We start from the raw sequence: 13,797 nt of genomic DNA on the forward strand, positions 1-13,797 counted from the left end.
GAGGAAAAAAACCACAACAATAACTCCAACGAAGAAGAAAACAAAAAAAACAAATTAAACAAAAATACATATCCGTGGAATTATTACGGGCGAAAGGTTTAGTGTGTCATCCCCCCCCCTCCCCCCCACCCCACAAGCCCACTGTGGCCTTCCCCCGTTCCGCCCACTCTGGCAAAATGTGTCACAATGAATAAAAGTGTTCGTCCCTTGTAGTGATGACGTAATTTTACAACTACATATGACGTACACGCACGACCATTTCTAGTGTGACCGCCATTTTGAACAATGAAAGTGAGTAATTTTATTTCCAGTTGATCGCAAACCAAAACAAGAGCAAACAGAAAATCGTGTTTCTCTTTAATATAAATATTATACACTTTTCTATTATGCTACTTGAACGTTGTACCGAATACGTACGCCAGACATTTCAGTTTAATCAGGGGAGTGTGCTGATTACTGATCACAGTAGTAGACTCTGAGTGACGTCATTCTTGGTACTGTAGACTAACGTGAAGTTGGTCAATTTTAATCATTACAACTTGTGATCTCTATATTTTAATTAAAAGAAGCTTTTCCAAATAGTATAGTATTTAGCACTAAAGTCTGAACCACGATAAATTATCCTCCTATCATTAATTACCGATAGATTTTAGATTTTAACCACATTTTTTCCCAGACAGAAATGAAAAAAAACAACCCCGAAACTACCCCCCCCCCCAACAAAAAACCCCACAAAAAAACAACCCCACAACAACAACAACAACAACAAACAACAACAAAAACCCCAAAACAAAACAAACAAACCATTATGACACAAATTCCACATACTATTGTCCGAACCAAATTGTTAACAACTACGAAAAATTACTCTCCTACCTTTAATTGCCGTTAAATTTCCTCCAAAGTTTGTCCAGACACAAATCGCAAAAAAAACCACTACAAATATACAGATTCCACACACGGGACTGCAACGATGTCGCCGATATTGTCTTTGCTGAGATTGCATAGGGAAAAATACATGCAGTTTTCTGCCGTCTGCCATCTTGCTTCTTTATGGAATACTCTTCAAGAGGGGTGAAAGCCTCCAAAGTATGTGACACAATTAATATGAAATCGATGATCTCTAGTAGTATCATTAAAATAATAATAATAATAATAATTTTAAAAAATAATAATAATATGACGTCATCATGTTTGCTTTTATATCATAACATGTTATGACGTTGTTAGATTAAGTCCTATCCTTTCACCCCTCTTGAAGAATATTCCATAAAAAGTCAAAATGGCAGCTGATACAAAATTACATGCTTTTTTCCCTATGCGCTCTCAGCAAAGTCGATATAGGTGACATGGTTATCATTGGTATGTGGAATCTGTGTCATTGTAATGGTTTTTTCAAAATTTGTGTCTCGACAAACTTTGGAGGAAATCTAACGGCAATTAAAGGTAGGAGAGTAATGTTTCGTAGTTGTTAACAATTTGGTTCGGACAATAGATAGTCCGTGCCGCAGGGAACGACTTTTTTCATGCTATAGAATTTAGTACAAGTTATTTATTTCTGAGCCGATAGTTTAAAAAAAAATAAAAAATATTTCATTATTCTTTTTTTGGTAGAAGGATGGGACGGACTATAGACGATAAAATGTCACGTATCTGTCCTTTGCCAAGATTTCCTAGGACAAAAACATGTAGTTCACACTGCAATATACCAAAATTGCATTTATCATTAACTTTTATCAATTAAATTCCAGGACTTGCCAAATTCTCCCCGGTGCGCCCAATGAAGTTGCCCACCATTAAAACGGGCGTAGGAAGGTGGCAAAAAGTGTGTGTGGTGGGGGGGGGGGGGGGGGGGGGGGGGGGGGGGGGGGGGGCACACACACACACGTAAATATAACTTCATGTATAAATATATAAAAAAAAACATAGCTGCTGCTGCTAAAACAGTGGCAACAACGTCACGGGTTTAGGAAGGTGCCAAACAGTCTGGGGGTGGGGGGACACACACACACATTATATATATATATATATATATAAATAAAAATTGTAAAAGAAAACAAGTGTACAGTATATATGTATTTTAAAAAAACAATTTAAAGAAATAATTATCTTTAAGAAAACAATTTAAAGAAATAATTATCTTTAAAAAACAATTTAAAGAAATAATTATCTTTAAAAAAACAATTTAAAGAAATAATTATCTTTTAAAAAAACTATTTAAAGATATGTGATAAAATGGGAAAATGGTGAATTTAATATCTTTCTGTGCCGCACATGTATTTAAATGTGAACTCAAGGGTATGCATCTTTGTTCAGGTTGTTTTATTTGCTGTTTGTGTACGCGTACTCTGGCTCTCAGCTGAGTGGTATGACCAATGTATTGTTCTTTGCAACTTTGGCATGTAATTACATAAATAACATTTTTAACCGAACAATCCATATCCCTGTGTACCCAAAATAAACCTTTGTGGTTGAATTCTATGTGTGTGCCTTCTAAAATATGTTGGCATGTACCACAGTTACTTATTAATACATGCAAAATATATTTTTAAAAACCCACACAAAGTATGGGAGGGGCACATGTTTAGTAAGCTAACACAAGCTGCTTTGTGAACACATCAAAATTTTATTTAAAAATAATGGAAACATATCTCATATAATGTGTTTGAAATTGTCATATTAGTCGGTGGCGATGGAATGCTATATAAATTGATTCTTGTTTAAAATGTGTGATATGTGAGCCGTGAATTTCCTGTTGTAAAAAGTGAATGTCACACATGCTTGCTTGTATCCTCAGGGGCGTAGCGTGATCTGGACCTGGGGGAGGGGTGGAGAGATTAGAATATGAACCAAGTGGACCTTTTTCTATTTCGTTTTTGCACCACCAGAAACTCCATATGTATAAACCTGTATGTTTTAGTTCTGAAAGCGGATCATTTACGACCCCCCCCCCCAGCCTACTCCCCTGATCCTAATAATTGTGATTGATTAAACCATATGACCATTGTTTCTGCCATATTAAAAAAAGCCATACTAAGCAGCAGAAAGATATTCCTTGGCCATGCAAATAATTAACTTTACCACATCTAATTGAATTGTGTGAGCATTTTGAGTATTGCAATTTATCTCGTTTAACATATCGTACACAATTATTTCTCAAAAACATATAACTGTGGGAAAATGTGCATCTTCCCCTCTTTTTCTTCAGTATACTAAAGTTTATATAAAACCTTCATTGAATAATATAAAATGTTTAAAATTATGTTTGTTATTTTCTCAACTTATCTTCATCATTAATTCGGGAATAGGAAGGTGCCAAAATGTGTGTGTGGTATGTGTGTGTTGGGGGGGGGGGGGGGGGGGGGGGGGGCACACACACACACACACACACACACAAATATAAAATATATAAAAACATGGCTGCTACTGCAAAGTGGGGGTAGGTGGGGAGCACGTGGCCCCTTGCCCCTCCCCGCGCTTCCACCGCCAATGATTAATCTTTCACAATAAGTATTACCATTGTCCAAGCTCCAAAACCCGTTTTTGAAGTACATGTATACCTGACATGGCATACGATTTCATGCATTGTTTAATACAATGTCATCACCTGAAACTATTCAGGGTGGGGGTACTATATTTTCACCTCGGCATCTTACTTTTTGTACTATCATTGTTAAAATAGTGTTGGTAAATGTATAGCTATTTTAATCAAATGCATCAGAGTATTCCATAATCTAAACTGATTAAACTCTTAACCAGAAATAATATAAATAATTTAATAATAAAAGCCAACAATATAATACAAACATAACCCAAACCACAATTACCCTCCCCCCCCCCCCCCCCCCACATTGTTCTGCAATAATGCCCATCCCAGTAAGCCAGCAATAAGTGTATATTATTTTTGAATACAAAATAAACCACCATTGTCAAAGTGGTCGAAATAACTGTATCATATTTTGTCCATGCAGTAACCTACGTCCTGAAATGATAACTGGAGTGAGAGTGAGAGTGAGAGTGAGACAGACAGGCAGACAGGCAGCCAGGCAGACAGAGACACACGAAATCTAAACTTTAAGCTAAATGTGGCAAGTTAAATTAAAGTTATATATGTAGTAGTTAAATCTTAAAAGAAGTTCTGCAAACATATATTTATTAAAATATTTCTTCCATTACACACACACATACATACATACACACACACAAACACACACACACACACACACACACACACACACACACACACACACACACACACAGGCATGAAGCTGAACAAAAGGTATAGTTACATAATTGCTGTACACCGACATACACATACATGTTCAGACGCATCCATCCATATACACATAGCGATACACATACATTCATATATACACATATTACATTTCATTATACCCCCCCCCCCCCCCCCCAAAAAAAAAAAAGAAGAAGAAAAAAACAAAAAAAACAACAACAACAAAACAACCCAACATTATAATTGGGTTGTATATCTAGAATGTAAATGACAACCGAAATACAAGCGCGCGCGCGCACACACACACACACACACACACACACACACACACACACACACACACACACACACACACACACACACACATTCTTATTAAATGTTGTCCAAATATTGCCTGGCTACATATTACATACATTATGATACAAAACCCACTTTGTTTGAAATTTATGATGTAAACCTTTACTATGATGGATGCTTGGTTCAATTATATATCTTGATTTTAGAACATATTTGAAATGTTTGATATAAATTGGTAATGTATCTGGTACTTTACATTTGTAAATAAATAACTTTGAAAACTAATAAAATCTGATAAAAAAAATTACATCTGTTATTGTTTTATTATGTTCACCAAGAAGAATTAATTTGCATCAAGAGACAAGTTATAAATGCGTGGACAGTTATCGAGTATCAGTTGAACGAAGGCATTCCAAAATGTTTTGACTGGAACTCACTCCCAAAGGAAGTGCCATTAGAAAATGTACAGATTATTATCAGTTGTGTTGAAGCACACATAGTATTAATCAAATGAAGACAATGAAAAACATATTTAGGTATAAAAGTCTAATTCTGATTAAGAGGCAAACATTTGTTACAGTTAACGTGCTCTATCAAACTTGCTTCCAATGATGGCATGTTTAATTTTTGTTTGTTTTGTTTAACAACACCACTAGATCACATTGATTTATTAATTATCGGCTATTGGATGTCAAACATATGGTAATTTTTACACAATCATAGAGAGGAAACCCGCTACATTTTTCCATTAGTAGCAAGTTTTCTTTTATATGCACTATCCCACAAACAGTATAACACACACCACGACCTTTGATATACCAGTCGTGGTGCACAGGCTGGAACGAGAAATAGCCCAATGCGCCCACCGACGGGGATCGATCCTAGACCGACCGTGCATCAGGCTTGCGCTTTATGACTGGGGTATGTCCAGCCACCTGAATGTTTAGCGTCCCCCGAAAAATAAAGTTTGTTCCAAGTAAAATGTTTATTAAGACACGTTTTGCATTAATAATCAAACTTAAACACAACATTTAAAAAGTGTGTCATGGTATTTGTGTCCAATGTAATGGACATTTAGGTAATGTACTTTACGGCATTACAAAATCGGCTTTTCAGGGTGAGATGCAATGTCATAAGCCTTGTTTTATTTTTTAAGTTAACCATATTTGTTGTCATATTTTAATATACTGTTCTCCTGTTGCATAACTGGAAATTAATGAATGTTAGTGTTATTGCATTAATACGTTTATGTCGAGGGAAAAACTGTTTAAAGAAAGTAAATTCTGTTTAACTAAGCCTATTCGGCAATTCTAGAAATTGGAATAACAGATTGGATTCCAACACTTCCCTTACTGGAGGATTTAGTCAGCATTAATATAGGTGCGCCGAAGCCAACACTTTAACCAACGGATATAGAGCTTTAGTTCCAACAGCAACAAAGAAGAAAGAAAAGTCAATTACAAAATATTGAAGAAATCAAGTGTACGAGTAATGATTCATAACTACCTGTTTATTAGTTTTGTGGATTGAAGAAAATACTGTAAAACTGTCGCTAACCAAGATAAGCTGTATCATCAGCTGCTTGTTTCATTTTCGTTTGATTTCGATTGATTTATTGACCTGTCTAGTTTCAGCAGCATTCTCCCTGACTGGATCTGCAGACCATGCTGTTGTAGAATCAAGTTTCACATTCACGTGTGACACTGGCAGTAAAACTATACGGATCTGGTATGGGATCTCATTTGGTATCTCCCAAGGACTAGGAACCAGTTGTATCCGTGACGAAGCACCAGGTCGCTACGAATATTCGTGTTCTGGAGGAAACATGTACAATCTCACAATCCCATCAGTGAGCTTCAGTAACCACGAACAAACCTATAGATGTGCAAGTGAATCTGGAGGCTATGTAAGCAGACTGTTAACTCTGCAAGTGTATGGTATGGATGTATTCTACCTCATTTGTGTAATATAATAATGATAATTAGGTATTGACATGATGTTGGTGTGCTTGTATATTGGAAAAATAAACTGTCTATCTCATACGGAGAGTTTTTTTTACCAGCTTTTATGATTTTAGGATTATGTTGTATTATACTAGTATGTTTACAAAATATATCAATAGAAATAGATTTATTGTATTAGTTAAAAATGGATTTCCAGGGCACGTCGAAATTCAGGCATCCGCATTGGGTTGAATTAGATATGTTTCAGGGCACATCGAAATTCAGGCATCCACATTGGGTTGAATTAGATATGTTTCAAGGCACGTCAAAATTCAGGCATTCACATAGGGTTGAATTGGATATGTTTCAAGGCACGTAGAAATTCAGGCATCCACATTGGGTTGAATTATATATGTTTCAAGGCAAGTCGAAATTCAGGCATCCACATTGGGTTGAATTAGATATGTTTCAAGGCACATACATACATACATACATACATACATACATTCTTACATACATAAATACACACATACACATACATATATAGACACAGTAAATTACTGTTTCATTAGCTCACACAAAAAGTACACGATAACTTGAATATCATAAGTACAAAGCACAAATTTCAATATATGCGTCACTAGTTTTATTTCAAGGCCTTGTCATGGACAACACATTGTCAATACAATTTTGGTTAATAGTCTTCTGGTGGATCGTTGTACAAACATGCGCCCAAACACTCCAATAATTGATATACAGCTTGGTAGTTTTGAGTTCTCATTGCTTTGTCAAAACTGGAGACCAAAACAGAGTGCATGGGAAGATAATTCATCCATTCGGCCTTAGTGCACCTAACAAGCATTTGACAGTTAGTTGAAGTAACTATAATTGTGTTTCATTCCATCCGTTTGTGGTTGTGATTTTTAATTTGTTCTATCATTTTATAAACGTTTAATAGTGGAGAGTTACTTGGTCCTATCCATAACACATTCATTAAATACTTTGCATAACGTTTTTTTCTTCCAAGTTTCCCATTGTGTGAAATGTGCCTATGACAGCCATATTAACACATTCATGAGTCTCTTGAATACAAAGCATTGCCACACAATTTATACAGTAGATCTTGAAATTGCTTTGGGTATCGTGACTTTCGGAATTACTGTAGTTCTGGCGTGTTGTTTTTTCCCTGTACCAAACGCATACATGGCCATCTAGACAACTCCATAAAAATGGTTAAGCCCACAACATCATTGATGTTGTGCATAATGTTGTTGGTTTTTTTACTTGTGCCTGGTCGACATAACTCATACCCATGATGCGTACAGGAAACTAAAATGGTATCATTAATACGATTCTGGGTGAGGAACCTAGTGACAACTCTCTCCATACCCGAGTAAAGATTTGTAAGTAATGATTTAGTTCCAATACTTGAACTTAGGGATTTTTGAAACATATCTTTCCTTTATTGTTTTGGAATGCATTTTTTTTTTTAAGTTGAGCTAATACCGAGATGTAAATTAGATGCCACATTGAATGTGGTATGAACTATGCTTTAATATTTTTCATTAAAAGACACAGAACACTTCCAGAGAATACTACTGGACACCGGGCCTACTGATAGTAGTACCCCTCAGTACGCCTGGAGAATAGAGTGTAGACATTACCACACGGCCTTTAACCAAGCCAAAAGGAGACTCCACAGGCACAAACAATGAAAAAGGTGTTATTAAGTTTTGAAATAAGCAAACGAGAGAATTCATTCAATCAATCTAGCTAATGTACTAATTCCTAGAAAGAAACCACTTTCCCCCAAATATCCACCACATTTCAAATTTCAAGAACCACCAACACATTCATATTTTATCGCAAAGACAATTGTATTAAAGCATTTTGAATTATAGGGATGTTCTGGAAAACCTTGACTTGAACAGTTGTTAGAACACTATATCTACCGTATGTAGCTGTAAACAGGTGATCTATCAATAATTGAAATTCCCAACCATCGGCGGTTATTCCAGTATGCTCCCAACTATCATTAACAGCCAAACATCAGTTAGGACTATAACTTTAAAATTATTATGGATGCTGTCAAATAATATGCTATCCTGCTGAAAGTCTTTTAGAATGGATCAAGGCAATACGCAATATTGTCATTGGACGAATGCATAAATTGTATAAAGAAAAACACATTCTGCTCGCAAATCCTTTCTGTCACAGCAATCTGCAGTAGAGTCTGGCTGCTCTGCACGGACAATTTGTGATAGTGTCCACCGGCAAATCCTATAATAACATAGCCATCATATGCAGGCACCATTACACCGATTGTACCCCTAATGAACATGGGATTAACACACATTCACCTAGGGCTATATATGATGCCAGTATGTTTTTTTGAGGAAGAAATATGTAATTTAAAAAAATAATAATAACCTACTCTTTTCTTCGCACATTGGACTTGAATTTAAAGTATAAGGGCATGTCATTTTCTCTTCCGTATTGGATGTCAAAACTTCATAAGACTCCACACAAGGATATATACATAGCATCCTTAGTAAACGTGTTGTGTGTGTATGTGTCTGTATGTAAGGGGGGGGGGGGGGGGCATCAATCCGGCCAATTGGCTGTCCACAAACATCCTAGTAGATTTAATCATGACAGACTGAACTGAATTCATTTTACGATGTGGATTGACCCCTATAGTAAAGTAGTTCTAAAACTAGAATGCTTCTCAAGATGGTAATCTGTATATCTCAGATTGTTTTGTTTCTAATTTTAATACCAGTTCCCCTGGCCAGGACTTTGATGACACCCAGGCCAGCCGTGATTCAAGCTGGTGTGCCCACCACGCTATATTGTGAGAGCAACCCAACCTACCCACCGCCCACCTTCATCTGGACTATCAACAACAAAACAATAACAACAGGAATTAACATCACAACTGAAATTTTACCCGACAGTGGGATCGTCACCAGAAGTGTCTTGGCAAGACAATTCACGGAAGCTGATACTGGACAGAAAGTCGTGTGTTCTGCCACCAATGGTGATGAGACTGTGACCTCTCGAGTCTTCGAAATTACTGTGTTCGGTGGGTCAAGATTTCCTCTATTAATTTCAGTTTGGTAACTAACAGCTACGCATTTTTACGCATTTCTACCTTGTACAAGGACACATTTTAAGCGTTCTGTGTCAATTCCAGTTTGGTAAGTAACCATTTATAATTATTGGTACGAGCAAAATCTTGCAAAATAAACGATTAGGTTAATTTCAGCCTGGGCAGACAAACAGTTGTAGGGTAATCAATCACATCCATCTTTGTTTTCATCGAGCACACATCATATATTTCTGTATATTGTATATTACACTTTAAGTTGTTGAACGCAAACACACCCCCCCCCCACCTCCCCCAAAAAACAACAACACAAAAAAAAAAAAAAAAAAAAAAACCCAGCTTGACCTCGACATTAACTTCTAATATGATTATGTGAGATGGTGCGATTGGAAAGTCACATTAAAATCACATAGTAACTATATTTCCGAGTTTGCTTCCAGCCCCTTCCTTATTATTTGGAGAGACAGTTTAATAATGTCAAAATATTTTGGGGTTTTTTCTTCTTCTGTTTTGTTTTTCTTTTTTTTCTTCTTTTTTTTAGGGTGTGGGGGGGGGGGGGGGGGGGGGCGCTGCAAAATGAGCTGATTTAATGTTAAAAACAAAATAGTATAAACAATGCAATAATTATATTAATAAATTGTAAATCAGAACATTGCTCTCTTTTTTAAAAATACAATGTCATGACGTGATATTACTCAGGTATATTTCTTTTCGATGAATCCAATTTCAGATCCAGAGCATCAGGTCATGGGAACTGTCTTTGGGGCAATAGTAGCGGTCGTTGGTGTACTGGTCATGGTTGCTCTTGCAGCTTGGTTCTATTACAAGAGGTGATCAGATTTTATATTAAAGAAAAACAAAAAGATCTCTAGTCAAAGGTCGGGAGATGATTTTATGTAAAATAAATTTAAGCCATATAGCTGATAGTTAATAAAGTTATTATGAAATTAACTTTTAATGGAAACCTTTAAAAGTGTGTGATTGTATTTCTTGTTCAATCTGTGAGTACCCCCTCCCTTCTATTCCACATACTACACTAACTCATCCATTTGAAACTGCATGTCAGTTGTAAATATATCTATATTAGGAAAAGAGATATAGTAAAATAATACACCTGTTCCCAATATGTTCTATTATACATAGAATGACAATCCCTTAGAAAAAAAGAAAAAACCCACATTATATACAGGGGTATGGCTCTGGTTCATAAACATACTTAACGTATACTACTGATCTACCTACATTAAATATGTAGATAACTAGATATGTATCATGCATTAACTTAAGTGCGTTTATGAATGCAGAGCCTGTGATACAAAGTAATAGTGCATAAGGGTTCAAATAGTCTGTAAAGAAACATCGTTCACAAAAGAACGATAGCTGACAATGTTGTGTACTCCAAACAAAAATGAAGCGGCGTGTTCAATGAGAGCACTATTGCTTTCTTTGATCTGCATTGCTATACACAATATGACTTTATTGAGTTAAAACAAACACTTTATTTAGAAAAAGAATCTACCATTCACTTAATGAACTTTAACTACTTTTTCCTTAACAGAATGAAACGGCAACCGAGAATTGAGAAAAGGAAAGGAACTCACGAGCATGGAAACTATAGAGGCCAATTCGATAATCCTTCTTTCTCACTACCAAATTAATTAGTCAGTGCCTAGTGATGTGCCAATTGGATGGGCTCATTAACCATTGTCAACAGTTTCACTATTTAACCGAGCACTTGTTCGTGATAGGGTAGAGTCTGTCATCACTCAAGAAGATGTATATTATTCAATTCAATTGTTTACTAACATTGAGCCAGACAGTTCATCTGTATAAATATTACAAATACATGTACATGTATAGAAGAAACAAAGCACGTATAAACGACACATAAACATACATATAATAGGAAAATGCTTTTAAAAAAATAAAATAATAATAATAATCATAATAATAATAATAATAAAGTAATAAATAAAATACATTATTTTCTTAATTTATCTGCCTTGTAGAAAAAATGTCCAAAGTTACATAATTGTTTTTTGGGTTTTTTTGTTCTGTTTTGTACAACTACACCAGTTTTATAAGATGAAGGCTTCTTCTCATATTAAAAAAGGTCAACGTGACGATCCTTCTTCGTCACTACCAGATTAATTAGTAACTGCCTAGTGATATTCCAGTTGGGTGGGCTAATCAACCATTGTGAACAGTTTGACTAATTAACTGAGCACTTGTTCGTGACAGAGTACAGTCTGTCATCACTCAAGAAGATGAAAATAAAAAACACCAACTTTCGCACAACCAGATTAATTAGTTACTTGCTGGCGATCATGTTCCAATCAGATGAGCTCACCAACCATTGCTCGCTCAAACAGTTTGACGAATTAATTAAAAGTGTTTGGGTCCGTATCGTATCTAGTAAACGAACAAAATAATAGTTTTTACTGCATGAATTATAGTCAAGGGGACCGAAGGACGCCTTTTTGGAAAATCATGGAATCTTGAAATGTCCTGTAAATTTAGCAATGTTTCTTGATTGATGAATTATTGGCAGATATTGCCTATTGTTCATATTGTCAACATTAATTCCAGTATCTTAATCTTCATCACTCTCATCCTCATCATCTGTTAAGACAGTTTCTTCCCAATTTTCACACGGTTCATCATCAGAACAGTTACATACGTCTGTACAGTGAAGTCCATTTTTTTTCTGCATTAGCAACGGTTGTTTGCACACCGTGTCTGTGCACATGAACACTTCACCAGAGGAGTCACTGCATCAGGAGCAGGAGGCAAGGAAGTCATCACTGGTTGGAAGTGTCCATCAACTAAATCCCAACCATAATGCTGAGGTTCTGGAAGCTCGGGGTTGGCCACTACATCATTGTACCAAATCATAGCCTGGTAATGAGCTCTCAAAATTGCAGGTATCAGTGCAGCCCCAGTTGGAGGTAGACCCTCAGATTCAGCTTGCTTTTTTTTTTTAACAGCCACCACCTCACATCTGCTACATTCGTCAGTTCTGTGAGAGGCAAATACAGCTTGCAGACATATGCTTCTAGAGCGGCAATTAAGGCTTCGGATGGTTTCTCCGATACACCAAGCTGTGCAAATGCCTGCACTATATCATCACCTGCGTGAAGTTCTTGTAGCACTTTCCAGCATGTCATCTTCCCCTTGCCAGCAAATCTACCAGTAATGTCTGCTCCAGATAGTGCATGAAAACCCGGCAGTGCTGCAGTTTTGTTGGTACCAAGGGCATTGTAGATAGGTTGAAGTTGTATGACTCTATGTTTCTGGGCAATTCTTGTCACAAAACATGTGTCTTGACAGAAATGTGGATAACGTCTGATAGCTAGCACAAGAACGTCAATATCCGGAGAATGATCCTAATTGAAGAGGCCCCATTTGATGTGGCGTCAACAGAATGAAGAATTAGCTTGGTGTCTGCCTCTTCCTGAATACTTGAAAGATTAACTTTTCTGTGAGTGGCTTCTGCATGGTCACCCCATGCTACTACAATATTTTTTCCGTTTGTCAGGGCATGCGCTAGAACTTTGTGAGCTAGATATGCTGTGAGTTCATCTTTTGTCTTTATATGAGCTAGAAGATTGTGCATGCTAACTGTGGCGATTGATGTTGTATCTGTGATGTGATATGCTACAGCCTTGGTACCACATAATCTTCTCTCACATGTAGACGTTTTCAGTGATTCACCAATGTCATACCTGTCAAACACCAAATGAACTTCGTCATATTCGCTGTATCTCTGCCAATGTTTATCAATGAAGTGGTTTGCTAGATCAGAGCAGTTGGATATCCATTCTGGCTTGTTTAGTGATTGCAGATCAGCCATTCCATCGACAACTGCGACACGTTGCAAATGGAGTCAGCTCGAGTATCATATTTTGGATCTCCCTCTGACACTTGTATGTCCTTTGGCAGGCCCTTAAGAATCGACATCAAATCACTCTTTGATGTGGCATGGAGCATAGAACCGTCTGCTGCAAACAGTGCTCGTGGTACGACAGATAATTCATAGGTTCCAACAACTTGCTTAAGATCAGTAACTCTAGCTTTGGAGACTACAAGCATGCGGGCAAAGAGTGCTCTATCTTCCTTGAGCTCCACAATTTTGTCCCCATCTTTTAGGGTAACCTTCTTCCCTGCCGATGACCACATCTGTAGCTTAAGTTTCTTCATTGGAACCCACAGAT

The 13,797-nt window shown here is 36.7% G+C and overlaps 1 protein-coding gene across 1 annotated transcript; it reads left to right on the top strand.

Annotated features, from left to right (window-relative positions):
* Positions 1-254: 254 nt before the first annotated feature.
* LOC121377683 lies at positions 255-11,584 on the top strand. The gene is made up of 5 exons (XM_041505763.1): positions 255-291; positions 6,160-6,468; positions 9,257-9,559; positions 10,314-10,413; positions 11,142-11,584. Exons 2-5 carry the CDS (start codon positions 6,357-6,359, stop codon positions 11,239-11,241), a joined length of 615 nt encoding a protein of 204 aa, XP_041361697.1. The 5' UTR covers positions 255-291; positions 6,160-6,356; the 3' UTR covers positions 11,242-11,584.
* Positions 11,585-13,797: the final 2,213 nt, after the last annotated feature.

Source organism: Gigantopelta aegis, chromosome 7 (genome assembly GCF_016097555.1).
Source record: "Gigantopelta aegis isolate Gae_Host chromosome 7, Gae_host_genome, whole genome shotgun sequence".
In the NCBI taxonomy this organism is placed as follows: Eukaryota; Metazoa; Mollusca; class Gastropoda; order Neomphalida; family Peltospiridae; genus Gigantopelta; species Gigantopelta aegis.

Bases quoted from the DNA above. Each gene is read 5' to 3' on its own strand.
- LOC121377683 (XM_041505763.1), top strand. From the start codon at position 6,357: ATGTACAATCTCACAATCCCATCAGTGAGCTTCAGTAACCACGAACAA. The intron at 6,469-9,256 runs GTATGGATGTAT...TTTTAATACCAG, and splicing joins GTTAACTCTGCAAGTGTATG to TTCCCCTGGCCAGGACTTTG. The intron at 9,560-10,313 runs GTGGGTCAAGAT...ATCCAATTTCAG, and splicing joins CTTCGAAATTACTGTGTTCG to ATCCAGAGCATCAGGTCATG.